Genomic DNA, 23,660 nt, shown 5'->3' on the forward strand with positions numbered 1-23,660 from the left:
GGAGAATTGTTAGTATGGGAGTGAGGAGAGTCATGAGTGGGGAGAGAGGGGAAAAAAAAATGCCCGAAAGGGGCAGAAAAAGGTAGAGAAATGGTATAAATAACAAAGGCAGAAAGAAAGAGGTAGAAAAATAAAAGGAGCTGAGGAACAGTTTATTTAGAAATATCTGGATATTGCTCTGAGCGTGTGTGCAGTCTGCATTAGAGCTTTTGAACCCCAGAATCTGCTTGTAGGATATGGGGCTTTTGTTGTGGGGATTGGGGCTAAAATATGGTTTGACTTAGAGGTGGGAAATGTCCTGATTTATATGACTGATCTGCTATTGATGCAATCACTGATTAATTAGTGTGTTCTATGTTGCTGTGTTGATATTGGTGTTCGCATCCTGGTTGTCCTTTCAGACCATCTATCATTGTGCACACTGGGCTGAATATACAGTAGTGTTCAGAATAATAGTAGTGCTATGTGACTAAAAAGATTAATCCAGGTTTTGAGTATATTTCTTATTATTACATGGGAAACAAGGTACATGGATGCTTATTCGCTGTCTTTGGACGGATTTCCGTCTTTTTGCAAAATCTCACCGTCTAAAAGAACTAGCAAAGCATTAATTTTTATTTCCTCAAATCCATACATGTCAACCTGTACGGATTGTCCGTAAATTATATGGATTTTTCCGAGTTTCAGAGTCATACGGACGTACAAATAAAGTCTTACTGATATTCAGGGTTTGGTCTGCAGCGGGTCTGTAATCAACCATTTCTGCAGTGCGACTCCACTTTGATCCATGAGCTATTGAAGCAATGCTTCAAACCACTGGCTCGTGGTTCTTTGATTCGCTGCTCTTCAGAAGCGGTGAGTCCGCTTCTTAACTCCTCTCAAAGCCATTAAAATATCGTGAGTCGCTTTTGTGTGGATTAAAGTCACTAACTGGGACTCTTGTCATGTTGTAGTCAAGAAACGAGAATCGTCCTCAGTTCCGTTGACAAAATTGCCGCTTTAAATAAAATGACACCTCTTTCCAAACGCTGTAATACAGAAAATAAACTACAATTGACTAAAACTTTTTTCTTCCCAAAATGAGACGTCCTGTGTTCTTTATTAATTAAACTGATGCTGACATACAGCACAGCCAGCTGTAAGAGCTCAGCTCAGATATATGGAAAGATATTCATGCCAATAATGTCTGAAAGAAAAAGCTTTTGACAAAAACTACAGATTTTGTTTATTTCTGTTTATGCCCAGAGATCAAGGATCCACCATGTAGAGTTTATTTATGTCCAAAGTTTAAGGATCCAGTGACAAATTTCATATTTATTTACTTTAAGACTCAATAAAATGTTGTTCAATTCAATTTCAATTTAATCAGCTTATAAAGCACCAAATCACAACAAAAGCCATCTCAAGGCACCTCACATAGAACAGTTCAACATAAAAAATTAAAATAAATAAATAAAAAAAAATTAAATACATAATTAAAAACAGAAGTAAAATAATACAAAACAGATAAAAAATAAAAACTATTCATAAGAAAGAGAATAAAAATAGGCTTTAAGGCTTGACGTGAATAGTTGCTGTCTTTTAATGTACCAAGACTTTGGATTGCTGTCTTTTTTTTTTTCATCCTAAGCATCCATGAAGGTACCAGTAGATTCAGTAGATTCTCACAAATCCAACAAGACCAAGCATTCATGATATACACACTCTTAAGGCTATGAAATTGGGCTATTAGTAAAAAAAAAGTAGAAAAGGGGGTGTTCACAATAATAGTAGCATCTGCTGTTGACGCTACAAACTCAAAACAATTATGTTCAAACTGCTTTTTTAGCAATCCTGTGAATCACTAAACTAGTATTTAGTTGTATAACCACAGTTTTTCATGATTTCTTCACATCTGCGAGGCATGGAGTCAACCAACCTGTGGCACCTTTCAGCTGTTATTCCACTCCAAGATTCTTTAACAACATTCCACAATTCATTCACATTTCTTGGTTTTGCTTCAGAAACAGCTTTTGTGATGTCACCCCACAAGTTCTCAATTTGATTTAGGTCCGGGGATTGGGCAGGCCACTCCAGAACATTCATTTTGTTGGTTTGGAACCAAGATTTTGCTCGTTTACTAGTGTGCTTGGGGTCATTATCTTGTTGAAACATCCATTTCAAGGGCATGTCCTCTTCAGCATAAGGTAACATGACCTCTTCAAGTATTTTGACATATCCAAACTGATCCATGATACCTGGTATGCGATATATAGGCCCAACACCATAGTAGGAGAAACATGCCCATATCATGATGCTTGCACCACCATGCTTCGCTGTCTTCACTGTGAACTGTGGCTTGAATTCAGAGTTTGGGGGTCGTCTCACAAACTGTCTGCGGCTCTTGGACCCAAAAAGAACAGTTTTACTCTCATCAGTCCACAAAATATTCCTCCATTTCTCTTTAGGCCAGTTGATGTGTTCTTTGGCTAATTGTAACCTCTTCTGCAAATGTCTTTTATTTAACAGAGGGACTTTGCGGGGGATTCTTGCACATAAATTAGCTTCACACAGGTGTCTTCCAACTGTCACAGCACTTACAGGTAACTCCAGACTGTCTTTGATTATCCTGGAGCTGATCAATGGGTGAGCCTTTGCCATTCTGGTTATTCTTCTATCCATTTTGATGGTTGTTTTCCGTTTTCATCCACGCATCTCTGTTTTTTTTTTGTCAATTTTAAAGCATTGGAGATGATTGTAAATGAACAGCCTATAATTTTTTGCACCTGTGTATACGTTTTCCCCTCTCCAGTCAACTTATTAATCAAACTACGATGTTCTTCTGAACAATGTCTTGAACGTCCCATTTTCCTCAGGCTTTCAAAGAGAAAAGCATGTTCAACAGGTGCTGGCTTCATCCTTAAATAGGGGACACCTGGTTCACACCTGTTTGTTCCACAAAATTGACGAACTCACTGACTGAATGCCACACTACTGTTATTGTGAACACCTCCTTTTCTATTATTTTTTTACTAATAGCCCAGTTTCATAGCCTTAAGAGTGTGCATATCATGAATGCTTGGTCTTGTTGGATTTGTGAGAATCTACTGGTATCTTGTTTCCCATGGATCAAAACCTGGATTAATCTTTTTAGTCACATAGCACTACTATTATTCTGAACACTACTGTAGTTGCTTCGATACAACAATTCTGTGACTGTATTACCGACCATAGTGATAATTGGGAGGTGATGGTCTTGTGGTTAAATTGATGTGCTCAAGACCAGAAGCTCCTTGATTCTTTCTTGGGCAAAGACCTAAGTTACTTCGAGTGTTGAGTTGAGTACCTTGCATGGCAGCACGCTGACTTTGGTGAGTGAATATGAAGTGTATCAATATATTGTTGTTAAGCTTTGGGTAAAAGTGTTACATAAATGCAGTCCATTTAACAGATAGCAGTGGCCAGACATAGACTTTGCAATAGAAACAAACTCATATCAAGCTTCATGTAACTTTAACCACACCTCCTACTAATTTCCATCATGCACATAAGTGCCTTGTCAAAGAACACAGACATGTAGCACAAACAGTATTCAAACCTGGGTCTACATATTTGCATGTGATAATAAGATTATTCCTGACAACATGCTCCAATATGTATACAGTATATTAGACAAGCAAAACTAAGGTACTTTTTGGATAGAGCTAATGTATTAAAATACATCAAATTTTAAAGGGTTATCCTCATTATATGCCATTTTCAGAGATGTGAAATTTCCACAGAATTCTTTCTACAGTTTAGTAGCCCGGTTGTCCTTACCTCCTTCTATAGAGGAACAATCGAGAGTGTACTAACTAGTAGTATTTCTCTGTGGCATGAAAGTAGCAGCCCTGCAGACAGGAAGGCACTGGGAAGGGTCGTGAACGCAGCAGAGAAGATTATTAGGGCCAGGCTGCCAGAACAGCGCTGCTTGTCCAGGGCAAGAAGGATAATCAGAGATGCTTCATATCCCTTTAACAAACTGTTTTCCCTCTTGCCCTTGGGTAGAGTGTACCATAGCCTGAGTTGCAAAACATGCAGATTCAGGGACAGCTTTTATCCAACTGCCATAAGACAGCTAAATACAAATCAGTAGAAAGAACTTTGCAGTATAGAATGTAGGATATAGAATGCACTGTAGCATCTGGTTGCAACGTTATCCTTTTAGCATCTTCATATGTGCAATATCCCGTGTCCTTTATTTATTAAACTATCACACACCTTGGACTGGTGTTCTGTGCTTTATTCTGTGTTTTTATCTATTCGTGCAATGTATTGATATTTTGGTCTGTGACAGCATCTGTGATGTTTTTTACTGAATGACAATAAAAACGAGTCCAACCTAGATCACAGTTGATCTGTGATCCATGCTGACCATCCACCCCATATTTAACAATGATGTCTGACCATCTTACCTCCACCCTTCCACAGTGACGTTCATGATGTAGATGGTGCAGAGGCTCCCGATGCTGCTGCAGTACCTTCTAGCTCTTCAACAGCGCCTGAAGCCTCGTGCTCCTCGTCACCTGCTCCAGCTGCTTCTTCTCCTGGAGCAGTGAAGGAAGCTCCAGCCAGTCCCAATATAGTGGTGGTGGAGGCAGACACCAGCAGTCAGATGTCTGGCTCAGGGTGCACCAGCCAGGCTTCAGTCGATGATGACGATGATGTGCCAATCTCAGATATCTATTTGGTAGGTAAAATCCAGCACACACACATACTCAAAGTTAAAAACACAAATTTTTGTTTTATAGATCTCGCAAAGACAAGCTTGAGGGGTGCATAAGAATCCCTCCATTTGTATATCTGTCTGTCTGTCCCTGAGCCTTGTAAGAGCAACTCCTAAACTGGGTTTTGGATAGCAATAAAACATCCTACAGTAGACGCACATGTGAAAACATACATAAAGGAAATTGAATTCCAGTCCAGTGTCTTCAAGGGCAGGTAATTTGGGCTTTTTTAAAATACTGTATTTTCTGGAATATAAGTCAGTTTGTTTTTTACTAGTTTGCGAGGTCCTGCATCTTATACACCAGTGCGACTTAGAGACTGAAAAATAATGCATTTGTTATTATAAATCATAATAATAATAACAACTATTTATGTAGGGCTTTCCCAGGAATCAAGGCACTAAAAATTAACCCAATAATAGAACACTACAGCAACGGAAAACAATTTTAAATTAAAGAGATGATTTAAAAACAAATTTAAAAATCTTATTTGACTCACTTCATTTATTTACTTACTTTGTAGTGTTTCAAATGCTGCAGGCCAACAATCCATGTTCATCTGATCATTTCCCTTTGTCCAAACCAAATCAAATCAATTTTATTTATATAGCGCCAAATCACAACAACAGTTCCCCCAAGGCGCTTTATATTGTAAGGCAAAAGCCATACAATAATTACAGAAAAACCCCAACAGTCAAACGACCCCCTATGAGCAAGCACTTGGCGACAGTGGGAAGGAAAAACTCCCTTTTAACAGGAAGGAACCTCCAGCAGAACCAGGCTCAGGGAGGGGCAGTCTTCTGCTGGGACTGGTTGGGGCTGAGGGGAGAGAATCAGGAAAAAGACATGCTGTGGAAGAGAGCAGAGATCAATCACTAATGATTAAAAGCAGAGTGGTGCATACAGAGCATAAAGAGGTGAATAAAAAGAAACACTGGGTGCATCATGGGAACCCCCCAGCAGTCTAAGTCTATAGCAGCATAACTAAGGGATGGTTCAGGGTCACCCGATCCAGCCCTAACTATAACCACATCACATAACGCCCACAATGTTGTTCAACACACTTTTGTTTTTGTTTTGTTTGTTGTTTTTTTATTTTTTGGGGCATCTTGGTTTTTTTAATTTAAGAGTCCTTATGTTAAACACCACAGGCTGTGGTATTCACACAGATTCCCGCATAAATCCACTGTTCACTCCTCCATGTTTCTGTGTGAGAGCAACCCATGTCCATCTCACAGTTTATTTTATCAAATCCTGTCAAATAACATCCAATATGTTGTCCAACACACATTTGTTCAACATGCCTTATGTAATGACATGGCGCAGTGTGTGATGTGCGCGTATGCTGCACTGAATTCCTGTCTATTAAACTCACTCCCAGGAAAACACTGGGTTAGGGCCATGTTACACTATGATGATTTAACCAGCGTATGCTGACAGCTCCGTTTCCACCGAGCGGTCCGGGTTGAAACGGGTCGGAATGGTTAGCACAACGAGCACGTGTATGGTGTTGCGTGGCCTCTCCCCTCCACACGGAGGCCAAACAGAGTGATTTAACAGTTTTAATTTTATTTTTGTCTTGGTGGATCATGGGAATTGTTTTCATCACATGCAGAATGCTGGCGAATCGACTGGTATTTGTGATAAACGCTGATGTGAATGAATGAGGTGCAGTGACTCTTTCAACTTTTAAAAGTTGAAAGTTTAAACTTTTCAACTTATGTCCTGCATGTGTGGAACATATGAGTCATACACTGGCATGCGTCGAAAATATTGTGCATGCCCAAAATTTTTTGCCGTACTCACTGTATTACAACGTATATCAGCGTGCTTCAACATGCTGTTAACTTATACAAAACTTACCCGTAACTTATTAGACATATGGCAGCGTATGCCAGCATTTTTAATATGGTCGGCATACGCTGGCTAAATTGTCAAGGTGTGACAGTGGGGTTGATATGTTAATAATGTCTATTTCCATGTTGATATCAACTTTTCATAGCGCACCATCGCTATGTTCAGGGAGCCCAGTTTCACGCTCCCTTCACGAAATGAGTCACATTTTTGTGATGCATTCTTTCTTCTATTTCTATCCCTTCCCCTAACCATAACCCCCAGAGGACACCCCCCCCCCCCCGCATCACCCCATATTTTGTGATAGTTACGAAATTAATGTGTGGTACTATCATGAAATGTGCCACATTTTTGTGACATGAACTAATTGTGTATGACAAACTAATAGAGTAAGTCACTTTTCGTGATGCCATTACGAACTGGCGTGAGATTGGGTTGGTTCAGGAATCAAACTTATTCACGTTGCCACTAAAACCTCATAAATGGTAAAAATAAAAATGGTCCTGTCAGCCTGATAATACATTTTACTGTTTATTTAGTTATTCAGACAAAGCATACTATCATTAAAAAAACTGTATGAATCATTTTCTTTTTCCACGATGAACAAGCTCTATTAATATGCTACACATTGGTATTATACTCAAATGAGTTCCTTAAGATGGGAATTACTAAAAGTATGGTAAAATGTAGAAAATACAACTGGACCCCAGAGAGTTAAATACAAAAGTATGCTTGATCAAAGATTGAAGACATGCTTTAAACTTTAACAGCTGTAAACATCTGACATAAAATGCAGTGACTTTAAATGTTCAACCTGCTACCGGAGGTTACAGTAAGTTGGCAAAACCTCAAGAGCAGCCACAAATTTCCACTGCATTTGAAAATGATCTGAAATGCAACACTTCCACTTTTGACAAGTTTCAAGTCCGACATGGTCGCAGATCCGTTTGGTGAAACGGGCCCAACAATTATATAAATAAGAATGGTCCATGAATGAAGCCTGTATACTCAGACTTGCACTTTTTTCTAACAAATAATTGATTTACAGTTTTAAATTCAGTGATCTGAATTGTGTGATGCTCTCCTACAGAGATGATGGGGGAAAAAAATGACTGCAGACAGGGAGCAGAGAGTCAGGCTAGTATACTAATAACTGATTTCTTGCAGTGTGCAGTGCATCCAGTTTACCACAGGCTGCAGTGTAAAGTCTGATTTTGAGTGTTTGCAGTGTTCAGTGCATGTGAGCCTTTGTTTCTCTGTTCTTTTAAATATCTTCAGTTATGAAACTGTCAGGAATCAACACATCACCATGTACACACAGCAGGTCTGACATTACACAAGGAATTTTCTCTTTTCAATTCTGTTTTGAACTCAATGGCACCTACAGGATTGGGATGTGTGCTTCATTGTCTCATTCTGTCTTGAATTCTTGTTGAGGCCCATCCTCCCAGATGGATACAGGATGGTACAAATATGATATGGTTATATCAGGAAATGATAGTTTTGACACTCATTTTCAAAATTAGTGATTTTGGGGACTTTGGGATATTTGACGGTGGCTGTTTCGAATTTATATTTCTGTGTACTTGTATTAGAGCCTGCTTGTATTTATACAGTCCACAAACAGGACACAGCTTGGTAGTAAAGAAAAAATTTAAGTCTTGAAGTACTTGCACTTGTACTTTTTTGTAACTGCTTGTAACTTTGCAGCTGTTAGAATGACCTAAGCAGTGTAACTCCTCTGAGTCTGGTCTGCTGAGGTTTTTCCTTCAAGAACACCAGAGGGACTTTTTCTTTAGCACTGTCACCCTTGGGGGGGGGGGGGGGGGGGGGGGGTGTAACCTTACCCATGTGAAGCACTTTGAGGCAGCTTTGTTGTGATTTGGGGCTACATAAATAAAATTAATTGAATTGAACTGTAGCAGGTGTGTGGTAATTTTGTTTTATCTGTAGTGTTGTCTTACTGAAAGAAGCGAGCTACCAAAAAATATGCCTGTGTTGTGTTGGCAGGTCTACACTTTACCAGAAGTACAGCTATAAATGAATGCATAAGTGTCAGGTAGAGTGGAGAGTGAAGCCAGTGATCACATTTACTGATAGCAAGTTTCCCATCTGGCTCCACTCGGACAGGGTGTCTCTCTCCAGGAATCAAACACCTTCTGCTGTGGCGTGAGAAATCCTAATCACCAGCTGATTAGTAAGCAAGCTCCCTCGGTGAGGTGAGAGCGCTGCCCTCTCATCTCACGTGCAGGTGAGATGAGAGGGCAGGTGAGATGGTGAGGTTGATTCAAGTCACAAGAATACATCAGTTCGTTGACATTCTAGACACCTACTTTCTTGCACAGTTGATGCGTCACAGAAAGATCCTGCATGAGATAAAGAGGCATCGTGCATTAGTTGCCCTAAAATAATGTTTTGAAATCTAGTGTGTATGTGTGTGTGTGTGTGGGGGGGGATACTGCTGCAAAGAAACACTGTTGATATGTGTACCTATGCTCAGTGTGTACTTGGATAGCTGTGATGCTGTCGATGATTGTCTACTTGTGCATGAAATCAGTCTGTTCCGGTTGTTGAGTGACAACTGGGATTGAATCCTGTTGAGAGTGATCCTTGGAAGCACCTTTTCTGGCTATTGGGTTATTGGGATTAAGGTCTTTGTTGTTGGGATTGATGAGAAAGTCAGCAGAGTCATCATCACACAAATACTGCACTAATATGGGATTTCCATGTTTTGGGTTGGTAAGGTTAGACTTACTTGTGTGAAGCGCCTTGATGCAGCTTTGTTGTGATTTGACACTACACTGAAAAAATGCTACTTTGGATCAACTTCAAAAAATTGATGTAATTTGTTAGTTTTTTTTTTAGTTTCTCACAATGTATATTTATGATTTTGTAAAGTGATTCCAGCAGATTTAAACTGGAAACCACAATTTTCCATTAGACCAATGTAAATAAGTACTTTGAATGAAGTGCACTGTTTCACTTTTTTAATTATTTTTTTAAATTATTTTTAAATGAAATAAATTGAATTTAATTGAATTTTCCCTCTAGTATATAATATCATGAATATATGAATATAGTCGGTTCTTTTCTGTTTGGTAGCCTATGCTAATACACACTTTTGTTTACATTTGTTGTTATATTTGTTAGTAACGTTATTGTAGGGTTTAACTACGCTATTACACTTTATACGCTAGTTACCGGCTTTGTTTATCTTGTTGGCTAGGTAGGTACGGTTGGCTTATTAACGGCCTATTTAACGGTAGCTCTTCTAGCTATAGTTGGCTTATTTTTGTTATTTACATTTTTATTTTACATGGTGTAGATTTTTAATGGTTCTTCAGTACCTAGTTTGGGGTTTTCAGTAGATAGCATATAGAATATGTATTTTGTCTTCCTATAGTAAGCTAGCAGGTGTTGTGAAAGTGTAGTGACACGGACCCACAACAGGGGGCGTAAATGAACGGACAATGAAAGAGTCAAATATGAACACTTTACTGTTGTGAAAAGCACAACCAAACACAGCAGATTACAGAATATGTACAATAGTCAATTAGCAAAGGTGACGTGTGGGCAGGCTCGAGGATAGAGGACGTCTGTCCTGAGAAGAACCGGAACCACACGATTTCCTCCGCCACCGAACCTGGAGAATACTGGAGCCGCCAAATCCCGAACACCCCAGGTGGCCACTGTCTCCGCGTGTCGGATCTGGTACTGCTGGCGAGGAGCAGAGACAATCAGATGTGGGTGTGTGGACACCCAGTAACAACAACGGTGGGAATTCCACCTCCACCTCTAACACACACTCGTGCAGTGTCTGAGTAACCACTTATCTGGATATGCAGGCTGAGAAGGTTACCTCCTAAGGTAGACGATATCTCGGCAACGAGGTGGAGATGACGTCCGGTCTTTATGGAGTGGGATGATGAAGTGTAGATGGGTGACAGCTGTCAAGAGATAATGAGTGACAGCTGTCACCCCCGGCTGTGTCCGTGGCGGCAGCGCCCTCTCGTGCCTGAAGCCCGCACTTCAGGCAGGGCGCCCTCTGGTGGTGGGCCAGCAGTACCTCCTCTTCTGGCGGCCCACACAACAGGACCCCCCCCTCAACGGGCGCCTCCTGGCGCCCGACCAGGCTTGTCCGGGTGACGGCGGTAAAAATCGGCCAGGAGGGCCGGGTCCAGGATGAAGCTCCTCTTCACCCAGGAGTGTTCTTCGGGTCCATACCCCTCCCAGTCCACCAAATACTGGAACCCCCGGCCCATCCGATGGACGTCCAGGAGCCGGCGCACTGTCCAAGCCGGCTCCCCGTCGATGATCTGGGCAGGAGGCGGCGCCGGTCTGGGAGCACAGAGGGGTGAGGTGTGGTGGGCCTTGATTCTTGACACGTGAAAAACCGGGTGGATCCGCAGTGAAGCTGGGAGTTGGAGCTTCACTGCGGCAGGACTGAGGATTTTGAGGATTTCATACGGTCCAATGTACCTGTCCTTGAGCTTTGGAGAGTCCACCTGGAGGGGGATGTCCTTTGTGGATAGCCACACTTCCTGCCCGGGCTGGTAAGCAGGGGCCGGGGACCGCCGGCGGTCTGCATGGGTCTTCGCCCTCGTCCGGGCCTTTAACAAGGCAGAACGGGCAGAGCGCCACACCCGACGGCACTTCCGCAGGTGGGCCTGGACCGAGGGCACACCGACCTCTCCCTCCACCACGGGAAACAACGGGGGCTGATACCCCAAACACACCTCAAATGGGGAGAGGCCGGTGGCAGAGGACACCTGGCTGTTATGTGCGTACTCGATCCAGGCCAGATGTTCACTCCAGGCCGTCGGGTGGGCGGACGTCACACAGCGCAGGGCTTGCTCCAATTCCTGATTGGCCCATTCTGCCTGTCCATTGGTCTGCGGGTGATACCCGGACGAGAGGCTCACAGTGGCCCCCAGTTCCCGGCAGAAGCTCCTCTAGACGTGTGAGGAAAACTGGGGACCACGATCAGAGACGATGTCGGTAGGTATCCCATGCAGACGGACGATGTGGTGGACCAGGAGGTTTGCAGTCTCCTGGGCCATGGGGAGCTTCGGGAGGGCCACAAAGTGGGCCGCCTTGGAGAATCGGTCCACTATCGTGAAGATGGTTGTCATGCCCTGGGACGGCGGGAGGCCCGTGACAAAATCCAGACCGATGTGGGACCAGGGGCGATGAGGCACAGGAAGTGGCTGAAGAAGTCCCTGTACCTTCTGGTGGTCTGCCTTGCCCCTGGCACAGGTGGTGCAGGCCTGGATATATTCCCGGACGTCGGCCTCCAGGGACGCCCACCAGAAGCTCTGCCGGACCACTGCCACGGTCCTTCGCACCCCCGGATGACAGGAGAGCTTAGAACCGTGACAGAAATCCAAGACAGCAGCTCTTGCCTCTGGTGGGACGTAGAGTCTGTTCTTTGGCCCTGTTCCGGGGTCCGGGCTCCGTGCCAGGGCCTCCCGGACGGTCTTCTCCATGTCCCAGGTGAGGGTGGCCACGATAGTGGGCTCCGGTGGATCCGACAGCTCAGTCTTGACTTCATCTTCATGCACCCGGGACAAGGCATCCGATCTCTGGTTCTTGGTCCCGGGGCGGTAGGTGATCCGGAAGTCAAAACGCCCGAAGAACAGTGACCAGCGGGCTTGCCTGGGGTTCAGCCGCCTGGCGGTCCTGATATACTCCAGGTTCCGATGGTCAGTGAAAACCATGAACGGCACAGACACTCCCTCCAACAGGTGTCTCCACTCCTCAAGAGCCTCTTTCACCGCAAGGAGTTCTCGATTGCCGACGTCATAGTTCCGTTCAGCTGGGGTCAACCTGCGGGAAAAATAGGCACACGGGTGAAGGACCTTATCGGTCTCTCTGCTCTGGGATAGCACGGCTCCTATCCCTGAGTCAGAGGCGTCCACTTTGACCACAAACTGGTGGCTAAGGTTGGGCTGCACCAGCACTGGTGCAGTCGAGAACCGTCGTTTCAACTCCTTGAATGCGGCTTCGCACCGATCCGACCAGGTGAAGGGGACTTTAGGAGAGGTCAGGGCTGTCAGGGGGCTAACTACCTGGCTATAGCCCTTTATGAACCTCCTGTAGAAATTTACAAAGCCGAGGAACTGTTGCAGATTCCTCCGGCTTGTAGGTTGGGGCCAATCTCTCACCGCCGTAACCTTGGCCGGATCAGGGGCGACGGAGTTAGAGGAGATGATAAACCCCAGGAAGGACAAAGAAGTGCGGTGAAACTCACAGTTCTCGCCCTTCACAAACAGCCGGTTCTCCAACAACCGCTGCAGGACCTGACGTACAAGCTGGACATGAGTCTCGGGGTCTGGGGAAAAGATGAGAATATCGTCCAGATACACAAAGACGAACCAATGCAGGAAGTCCCGCAAGACAGGTGCTCCTTCAGGACCGACGACAGTCCGTTTATGAAGGCAGCGCGGAGCGCAGCGTTATTCCAGCTGGACCTCGCAGCCGCAATGCGGAAGTCGACTGCATAAGCGGCTGCGCGCCGGCGTCCCTGTATCATTGACAGCAGCACAGTTGAAGCGGTCTCTCCCCTGTTAGGGTGGTCAAACACGGTTTTGAACTCCCTCACAAACCCAGTGTACGTATGAAGGAGCCGTGAATTTTGCTCCCAAAGCGCCGTAGCCCAAGTGCGTGCCTCTCCTCGAAGCAGATTAATTACATAAGCTACTTTACCAGCATCAGACGCGTACATGACGGGATGTTGTGCAAAGACGAGCGAACACTGCATGAGAAAGTCCGCGCACGTCTCCACACAACCTCCGTACGGCTCTGGGGGGCTTATGTATGCTTCAGGGGATGGTGGGAGGGGTTGTTGAACGACCACTGGAACATTCATATCCTGCACAGGGTCGGCAGGAGGAGGAGCTGCAGCAGCGCCCTGAGCGCTCGCTGCCACCTGTGCGGAGAGAGCCTCCACCCTGCGGTTCAGGAGGATGTTTTGCTCGGTCATCTGATCCAACCGAGCCGTAAAGGCGGTGAGGATGTGCTGCAACTCACCAATCACGCCTCCTGCAGACGCCTGTGCACCCTGCTCTCCCATTGGCTGTTCAATGGCTGGGTGACGCCCCTCGGAGTCCATGACGCTGGCCGAGATATCCTGTTGTGAAAGTGTAGTGACACGGACCCACAACAGGGGGCGTAAATGAACGGACAATGAAAGAGTCAAATATGAACACTTTACTGTTGTGAAAAGCACAACCAAACACAGCAGATTACAGAATATGTACAATAGTCAATTAGCAAAGGTGACGTGTGGGCAGGCTCGAGGATAGAGGACGTCTGTCCTGAGAAGAACCGGAACCACACGATTTCCTCCACCACCGAACCTGGAGAATACTGGAGCCGCCAAATCCCGAACACCCCAGGTGGCCACTGTCTCCGCGTGTCGGATCTGGTACTGCTGGCGAGGAGCAGAGACAATCAGATGTGGGTGTGTGAACACCCCGTAACAACAACGGTGGGAATTCCACCTCCACCTCTAACACACACTCGTGCAGTGTCTGAGTAACCACTTATCTGGATATGCAGGCTGAGAAGGTTACCTCCTAAGGTAGACGATATCTCGGCAACGAGGTGGAGATGATGTCTGGTCTTTATGGAGTGGGATGATGAAGTGTAGATGGGTGACAGCTGTCAAGAGATAATGAGTGACAGCTGTCACCCCCGGCTGTGTCCGTGGCGGCAGCGCCCTCTCGAGCCTGAAGCCCGCACTTCAGGCAGGGCGCCCTCTGGTGATGGGCCAGCAGTACCTCCTCTTCTGGCGGCCCACACAACAGCAGGGTTAACTTTAGATAGATACCTAAAACATATTACATCATAGCTTCTATTTCTATAATAATATAACCATATTTATAGCTTAGCCCTCTAGCTAGAATTTAATTTTACTGCTAGTCTACAGACTAAGTATATGTATACTACAGCCTTCTGTATTAAAATTTAGGTTGTAGAAGCTAACTCCTATAATATGTTGTAGTAACTATATCTCTTGTATATGTTGTTTATTACGCTTATTATGTAAATATCACTTATATATATGATGTCTATTTTCTTATGATATATTATTATGATATGCCCATTTCCTTGAGCCGCTGGGGTGGGTAGGGAGAGTACCCATGGGTTAAAAATGCTTTTCAACCTACCATCCCTGGTTCTCAAGACCAGGCACCTAAGTGGCTCTACTACTCTATTCTATTCTTCATTCTACTCTTCTTTTTTTTTTTGATATTTAAATATACCTTAGTATACACTAGTAGAGTTCTACCTTAGAATTGGAATATATTATAGAAGACATACCTTACTGAATTTTCATGAAAGGATTCAAGAAATCTAAAGGAATTTTGGTGCGTAAAGGGCAAAGGGTCAAGCCTATGATGAACACCCATGATCTCCAATCTAACGGCTCTGTATCAAGAACTGTCAGTCGTCAAGAGCTGATATTATCACAGGGGCAAGGAATTACCTTATAAAGCCTTTGTCAAGCACAATACAGTTACATTCACAAACTCCACTTAAAACCATCCTGTACAGAAAAGAAGCCTTTTGTTAACCTTGCTGCTCATGATGAAAACAAATCCCATTTGATGCACCAAGACAAAAAAAAGCATAATAATGACTTGAAAAAAAATGCAGTGTTTTTAAAGAAGTCTATCAGCTTTTGTCTGCTCCAAGTGCGTTTCTCAGCTTGAAACACGGGATACACTTTGTCCCGCCAGCAATACCCAAAATATATGACAGGCAGAAGTGAACCTCTCCGAGTCATTTTCTTCTTCTTCTTCATCGTCATCGTCTTCTTTTTCTTCTTTGTCTTCTTCTTCTTCTGTTGCATTTATTGGCGGTTTGAAAACCGACAGTGTATTACTGCCACCAGCTGTTTGGATGTGGAGCATTAATGGAGTCTGACATCCTCACCGGGTCATTTTAAAGAGAAATCTTTTCAAGAACGAAAAAAATTACAGTATTAACTGGTTACAATTATTTTAAATAAACGGTTCAGTTCCGGAACATAAAACATATATAAACTTTCTGGTTTTGTTTTTGTTCCTAGCAAAATACCAAAAGTTTCTGATTTTCCTTGTCATTCCATGACCCTGTTCAAAGTCTTGTTGTTTTTTGTTTTTGTTTTTTGTAAAAACTGCTGGCACTAGGTGTTAAACCTTTTTTTTTTATTTAGCTTAATTTTGTCTCCATTCTAATGTTTTGATTTAAATTATATCGCTCCAAAAGTACATCAGAATTCTCGGCTCAGCATGCAGCTTGTTGCCACCTATTGAACATTTCGCTCATGTTTCTCTTTTCTTCTACATCCCTGCTGTTTTCGTGACATGGCACAGAGCTTCACCCAATTTTAAACTGTGCCGAGGTGGAATCAGTCTGAATAGCTGAAAACACCTGAGTGAATGTGGTGAACCTTTAAACGATTAATGACATGACTGGCACGGCTCCCATCATGTGTGAACATGATACAGCACATTTCTCAAATTATAGCCTGCAGGCAGGTTTCAGAACCTTAGTGCCAACAGAAAGTCTGTGTTGGAGACTTTTGCAGAATCTGGTTAATGATAAATGATATGAGGCTGATATTAGCATATATGTTACATGATGCTAGCAGATGAAACAGTGAAATCTGTAGAAGTCGTATTCTAATTTTGGATAGGCCATCGTCTACATCTACAAGAGACAGACAGACAGAGGAAAAAGTGCTAGTTTCTGCTGAACTGAGCAACAAAATGACTCTCTGCTGCCTGATTTACACACACAGCTGCGCTGCTCCATTCAGCGTGGAGCAGGCAATTTATTTTTGGACCCAGGAAATTACTGAATAAGTGTGAAAGGTAAACAGCACACGTTAAGGAAATGTATTTCCGCTGTATTTCTGGTTATATTGTCATTGCGGCTGTATAAAAATAAGCCCCAATGTGATTACAAAAATGTGTGCAGTCAGTCTGTTGGGTGCCGCAGCCCCGTCATTTCTCATTATTTGTGTGATTAGTTTCCTGTAGATGTTTCTGTGATTGTGGTGAAACAAACTGAACCCTGCAGGGAAGACGAACAGAACTGAAGTCTAAAGACAGGAAACGCCTTCAGATGACAATCTGTCGTTCTTTTAGGCCTCGTCCACGCGTACACTGATTTGTATTGTATTGGAATTTCATCCACATGGAACCGGTGTTTTCGGTGGTCAGAAACGATACTGTTTGAAAATGGGTTCCAGAGTGGGTAAATCTGAAAACGCTGGATTCGCTTCTCTGTGAGCAGAGGCAATACGGAATGAAACAATTACATCACAGCACCACCTGTCTAACCACAGCGGCTTATAATTAATCACTTGATGTTGTTGTTTATAGTGTAACTTACATTTCATTTTATTTCTTGGTGGATCATTAATGGGATTTTTTGCAGCAAGCAGGAAACTGAAGAGACAGTAGCTGTGTTGAAAGCATCTGAGTAATCTGCAGCCTGATTACCGTAATGATGACAACCTGAAGCATTGACTAACAAGTAGACGGCAGACAAAAGCAGCTAAATATTAAATTAGTCCTTTTTCCACAATTCTGTACAGGGCGCATTCAATTTGGATTTATTGTGTGCATATGTGTTTTTGTTTTTGTTTTTTCCATTTTTTTTTTTACTGCCGTGAGCCTGGAGAACCTGCACGAAAACACCTCACGTGGAACGTTTTAATATATTAATAGGTACATTAAAGTTCATGTGGACTCACCATCCGTTTTCTCTTTTTCGATGATTTGTAAAATCCAGAGTTTTTCCGTGTGGCACTCCAGTTTTTGTATAATACAAACTTTTCCGTGTGGCGCTCCAGTCCGGTCAGAACAGGACAGAACTAAGTTTTCTGAACCAGACAATAGTCACGTGACTTTCTTTCAGTCCCTGCAGTTATTTAAAAAAATCTGTATCTTTCATGGCTGTGTTGTTTTCCAGCCATAGAAAGTCTAGTGAAAAGTGCTAATTATCCAGTGATGTCATTTTTCTGCTGATTTATCTGAACCGCCGCTTGAATGACAGAGAACACAAGATGGATACAAACTGAAGAGTGTGAAAAATGAATCATTTAATATTTAGCTCGTTTTGTCCACCATCTCTCTCTTGTTTTCCAGTCATAGAAAGTCCAGTGAATGATGAAAAACACATGCACACGACATACAACGGCACATACAGGCCAGTCATTTTGAACATTTTCGTTGCAGATATTTCTGGAAATAGTGCCGTATTTATGGAACACAATTTGAAAATGACAGAGAAAAACATTGTATTGGGAAACTACTGTATACGTGCGGACAAGGCCTTAGCTGGCGAGGGTGAAGAGCCAGGAGTGAAACACTGTGAGGAGTGATTGGCTGCAGGTGTTGCAGCTGCCACAGGTGTGTCCAATGATCAGCTCCACTGCCAAAACAAGGAGGGGAGAGGGAGAGGGAGGGAGGGAGAGAGAGAGAGATCACAACACCCTCTTTACTATGTTGATACTGCATTAGCACCAAAGCACAGTTTCACGTGTACGTGTGTGTGTGACAGAGAGAGATTGTGATGTGCACCCACAATGCCTCCACCTCTGTCGTCATCAGCGACATTGCACACTGCAGCTGCTCCGCTGTCTCAAAACGCTGCAGCGGACGAACAAATCAAAGCCGTTACGCAGCAGGTGGACGCCACCTTCCGGTGATGGGAAATGGGGAGAACGTTTTGTTGGGGAAAGTGATGCTTTGGGGCGGGGTTGCTCACTGGGTTGTCCTTGCATCCCAGCATTCTTCCCACTTCCTTCTGTCACCGTAGCCTTCCTTCTTTCTGCTCCTCATCCCCCCTGTTTGGCTGGTGCGGCAGTTCGTCCCTCCCCCTCTGCATGTCACTTTGTTTTCCAGGAGCAAGTCCAAATGGGAAGAAACACTGAGTCACACATGCATCAGTAACATCTGTTATAACACACATGATTAACAGCACGCTTCTGCATCATCACAGCCAGTAGTTTGCAGGATTTACTTTACACATTCGTTTGCTTGTTTTTTTAACACTCCTAACGTCACACCTGTCAAATTCACATGATCAGATGTGGCTCTTCAACATTTCCTCCTCAATGCATCCTTAATTTTCATTTCTTTGTCTTCTTCTCCTGTCATCTTGTATCTTTCTCCTGCCTGCTGCTTTTATCTGTGCCTCTGGCCTTTCCTCTGTCCTGCTGGCCCCCCCTGCTGTGGTGGGTGTGTAAAAACAGCCTCCAGAGGACAGGACCTGGGTGTATTCTCCACTGCACTATGGCTCAGAGTCTCAGGCTGTACCGGAAGGGGATTGGGAAAGCGAGACAGTAAGTGCTAAGCATTGGAGTCATAGAAACATTACAAACGTGCAAAGACATAAAAATCTTTTTATTTTTATGTCTAGTGGTTATTCAGCTTTGTCGTGACCATGTGAGCTTCAGTTTGCTGCTGCTGCAGTCATCGTAGCAAAGGAAAACATGTCTCTGGGCCACTGAAGCGTGTGATGTGCTCACAAACTCTGCTGAACATCATGATGTTAATTTAATCTACTCTGTGTGGGTGGAAATGCTCACTAATCGACAGTTAATAGTACACCACAATTCTGCCTACCACACTCACCATCTTAGCTTTTTTATTTCTTCTTCATGCTCTTAAATGTAAGAACCTGGTACAGGAAGGTTCTCATACTATAGTGCAAACAATCCTTCAATTGGTGATACAAGCACCAAATTTGGCCACTTGAATTTTCAATAGGCAGCCAGGTAAGGGTCAACTGAAGAATCAAATTGAAAACTACACCACATTATTTGTCTGATTGTAAAGATTCCAGAAAGGTATAGTTTGTACTATCTATGACTGAATGATCAGGAGTTATGGTATAAAAACAGCAAAAATGGTGACAAAGGTCAGTTTCAGTTTGTACAGGGGTCAGAAGCTAAAGTTGCTCCAATTTTGGTAAAAAGTGATGAAAATTATTGGTTGAGCTAATAGGATTAATAAATGGAATAGTGTTGACAGTGTTGAATGTTTGGTCTCCAAAGTAAAGGTCAAAAAAGGTCAACTTCCATTGGATTGTATGACATGTGACATACGTGTAACGTATTAACTAAGCATAAAACATTCGGTGTTTCGCAGTTGTGAATCTCGCGCTGTCTGGCGGCCCGTGACTCACGCGAGAGGTTGGTTTCAGCAGAGTTCTGGTGTTAGGAGCTCAGCACTCACAGTGTAAACACATCTCGTGAAGTATGGACAGTAAGACAACAGAAGTCCATCACAGGTGATACACCTCCCCAAGATAACCTCTCAACTTGGGAAAGCGTATATTCATCATAATCTCCGTGAACTCGCTAAATTAATGCCATCCATAGCCTCACTTTGCCATTGTTTACATGCGCTGTGAGACAGCAGAACTCTGCTGGCACTGCGGTGCATTCTGAGAAGTGCAGGCGGACGCCAGGGGTAATATGGGAAACACCGAATGGTCCAAACAATTCCTTTTTAAAACCATGTTAACTCAATAAATAATTTGCATGCGCAAACTGAAACTGACCTTTGTCACAATTCTTGCTGTTTTTATCCCATAACTCCATAGAATGCAGTCACAGATAGTCCAAACTATGCCTTTTTGGAATCTTTATGATCAGGCAAATAGTGTGGTATAGTTTTCAATATGATTTGTGCATCTCTTAATTGTGACCCCTGTGTAATTCTTCAATTGACCCCTACCTGACCGTCAATTGAAAATTCAAGTGGCCAATAGTTTTTTCAAAAGAGGAATGTCTAAGGAGTATTTGTGCCAAATTTGCAGGATTCTGCTCTAAATATTCTCTTATCTGCTGCAGTAATAACCCATAATTATGACAACTAGTCATTCAGCAGTTCTTAAGTCATTCTATGCTATTTAAAGATGCATTTATCTTAAACCATTGACCCACTGAAAATCATTCATACGACACAAAAGGTGAAATTTATCTTCAAACATTATTTTTAAATAACTTCATTTGAAAATAAAGCAGGCCTCTTCACTGACTTAACACATATTGTTTAAAAAATGATTAGGGGCAAATTGAAAGCTTCAGCCACGGTGTGTGTAAACCTGTGACACGTGCTGCTTTGCAGGTGCCTCGGAGTTGGTTGTAGGTTATGTGCTGAGCTTAAAATGATTATGTATTCGCTAAGCCTGTGACCTAATTAGATATGCAAATCAGGACACTGTCGCTATGGTGATCGTCACCCCAACACTGGGACTACCCATGTATAAGCAGGTTTGGTTAGTTGGGCCCCAAGGGCCTTGAAGATAGTAGCAGCAAAGGTTTGGACAGACAGTGCTCTTGACTGTGTCCGTCACTTGTACTTTGGGGCGTTGGACGGGAGAAACTAAAGGGTTGAACTTTGAAGCAAACAGAATCTTAACTGAAATATTTCACTCCAGCTCAGAAATTCATGACATGATAAGATTAGTTGATCTGAGATATTCCAGGAGAGATCTTTGCTGAGCGTTCATGCGAGCAGACTTCAAATCGAAGCAGTCAGCCGTACTTTAGGCACCTCAGTGCTTCATACCATTTTTTTTCTTTAGCCTGTAATACTACATGTATCTTCACTCCTACTTTTTCTCTTTTTTTTTCTTACTGTCTTGTGTGAGATTTCTGCTTATCTTCATTATTTTCCCATTTGAATTCATTTCTCAATTGTTTTTTGCAGTCAGAAGTATTCACTGCCTTTAATGTGTGTGCTTTGACTTACACGTTGACTGTTTGTGTCCAACAGTAAGACGTGATCTCTGGCAGAAAGGGATGAAGGCCTCAGCGAGGACGACTAGTCGGTCTGACAGACAGACCTCAGTGGTAGCAACAGCACTTCTGCCTGCTCCGGGATTTTAAACATGCAGAAACACGCTGATGGAAAAAAACGTAACTACCAGAGGAGGGCTGATAAATAACAATCCCGACAGTGATGACATCACTGATTTCCAACCATCCCTGCCTTTCTCCCTCAACAGATAATAACTACACTGGTTTAATAGTTGTGTGTATGTGTGACAATGTGTTTATATGTTTGACATCCATGAAACTCCGTAGTCCACGCTGTACTTCATGCAAGACGCTCTGAATACTCACCTTCTCACCCTGCAGCACACACAAAGTAAATGAGTACGTGCTGGTTCGGCCAATCAGGAGAGGCTTGCTCTGGTATAATCTGCTATTCCCATAATGCAACGTGGGGGGTTCTCCTACTGTAAATCCAATGCAGCCTGAAACACCTGCACCAGCATATGCAGATTTCAATGCTGGAGCCTGGTAAGGACAAAATCAAGGTGAAAATGCATTTATATAAAGTGAGCGTTCACAATTGCGCACAACTTCCTGTTGATAAATCACAGTAAACTCAGACGTGTGTGCGCATTGGAAAGCCTCGTATTCCACAGTGAAACATGTGAGCCATCTATTCAAAGCATGTCTTGAATATTAATACACAAATAGTGACAGCCAGGCATCACTGGCTGCATGTAAGCACTCGTTTAGCACACAACTGAATGGCAGTTTTCTAAGAAAACCTAAAAAGGAAGATTAAAACAAAAAAGTAGCAGGTGGGACCAGAGGTGTCCTGTCCTCAGGCATGATCTCGTGGGGGAAAACACTTTCTTTCTGGTAGCTTGTGGTGCATAGAACCCTAAACATTCCCTTTATAATGGAGACATTTTTTCATAGCAACGTGAATCCATGTGTCGGTGCCCTGATCTTATTTCTTCTTCCACTGCTTTATTAAATCCCACTCCATATGGTCTCTGGTGTGGATCAGAGGGCTGCATTGAGATTGGGTCCTGCCAGGTCCTCCGAGACCCAACACAAATCTCGCGGAAGCAGGCGATTAGAACTTAGCTGCGGGTGGCTAAAAATAAAAAATGCGGGTTTGGAAGCAACATGACTCAGTCAACAAAGGAGAATAGTGTAAAAGTATTCGGCGTCCACACGCTACTTTCATCTTAAATAGAACATATTTAACAGGAGCATCAGAGACAGACACAGATGCAGCAAGTTACCATAGCAACACTGCATGCCCATATATGGCACACACATATGAAACTCTTTAAATGAAAACAACGAAATAAGAGCGTTATTCCTGATCAGTGCATCAAAAGCCATACAGGCCAGGGAAACGAAACAAACAACCCCATGAATCTCTTTATTGATAGCCTAAATGACGTGTTTTCTCCAGCAGGTAGGGAGAAAATCAATGCATCTCTGTTATTGTGCGGGCATAATTTCTCAGAGTTTCGCAATTGTGAGACAGGACATAAACATTGCATGAATGGGCGGGTGTGTAACACACATTGTGGGTATGGGTGCTAATACTCTGAATTTCAGCAGGGATGGGCGGGAGCAGCACAAAGAAATTAGTTGAGTATTAGTCAAAGTTGAGTGTATATGTTGGGTCAAGGAACTGTTGATTAAATTTGATCTGGATCGTGACTTTAACTGCAGATCCAGAATTTTTTCTGTCATCTGTATGTTAATAGTGTTTTGGTGAGACAGCACTGTACTCCTTAGTTACTGCCAAATGTAGGACTGGGTTGGTACCTTTCTGAGTACAGTAGTGCTCAGAATAATAGTAGTGCTACGAGTGCTCGTAGTAATAGTAGTGCTCGTATGTGACTAAAAAGATTAATACAGGTTTTGAGTATATTTCTTATTGTTACATGGGAAACAAGGTACCAGTAGATTCAGTAGTTTCTCACAAATCCAACAAGACCAAGCATTCATGATATGCACACTCTTAAGGCTATGAAATTGGGCTATTAGTAAAAAAAAAGTAGAAAAGGGGGTGTTCACAATAATAGTAGTGTGGCATTCAGTCAGTGAGTTCATCAATTTTGTGGAACAAACAGGTGTGAATCAGGTGTCCCCTATTTAAGGATGAAGCCAGCACCTGTTGAACATGTTTTTCTCTTTAAAAGCCTGAGGAAAATGGGACGTTCAAGACATTGTTCAGAAGAACAGCGTAGTTGATTAAAAAGTTGATTGGAGAGGGGAAAACTTATATG

The 23,660-nt window shown here is 43.1% G+C and overlaps 1 protein-coding gene across 4 annotated transcripts in view; it reads left to right on the forward strand.

Moving 5' to 3' along the window:
* The window catches only part of pip5k1ca (phosphatidylinositol-4-phosphate 5-kinase, type I, gamma a), a 121,550-nt gene extending 98,227 nt beyond the window's left edge, over positions 1 to 23,323 (forward strand). For 2 of the 4 annotated variants that reach the window (XM_034180310.1, XM_034180309.1), the window contains 2 exons: positions 4,450 to 4,708; positions 18,853 to 19,081. In XM_034180310.1, the coding sequence (XP_034036201.1) occupies positions 4,450 to 4,708; positions 18,853 to 19,041 (448 nt within the window). In that variant the 3' untranslated portion in view covers positions 19,042 to 19,081. Of the gene's footprint in view, positions 1 to 4,449; positions 4,709 to 18,852; positions 19,082 to 21,385 lie in introns of those variants that run through there. The other 2 variants (XM_034180311.1, XM_034180312.1) reach the window with 2 other exon arrangements.
* Positions 23,324 to 23,660: the final 337 nt, after the last annotated feature.

The sequence above is a fragment of the Thalassophryne amazonica genome, chromosome 10 (assembly GCF_902500255.1).
Source record: "Thalassophryne amazonica chromosome 10, fThaAma1.1, whole genome shotgun sequence".
Lineage (NCBI taxonomy): Eukaryota > Metazoa > Chordata > Actinopteri > Batrachoidiformes > Batrachoididae > Thalassophryne > Thalassophryne amazonica.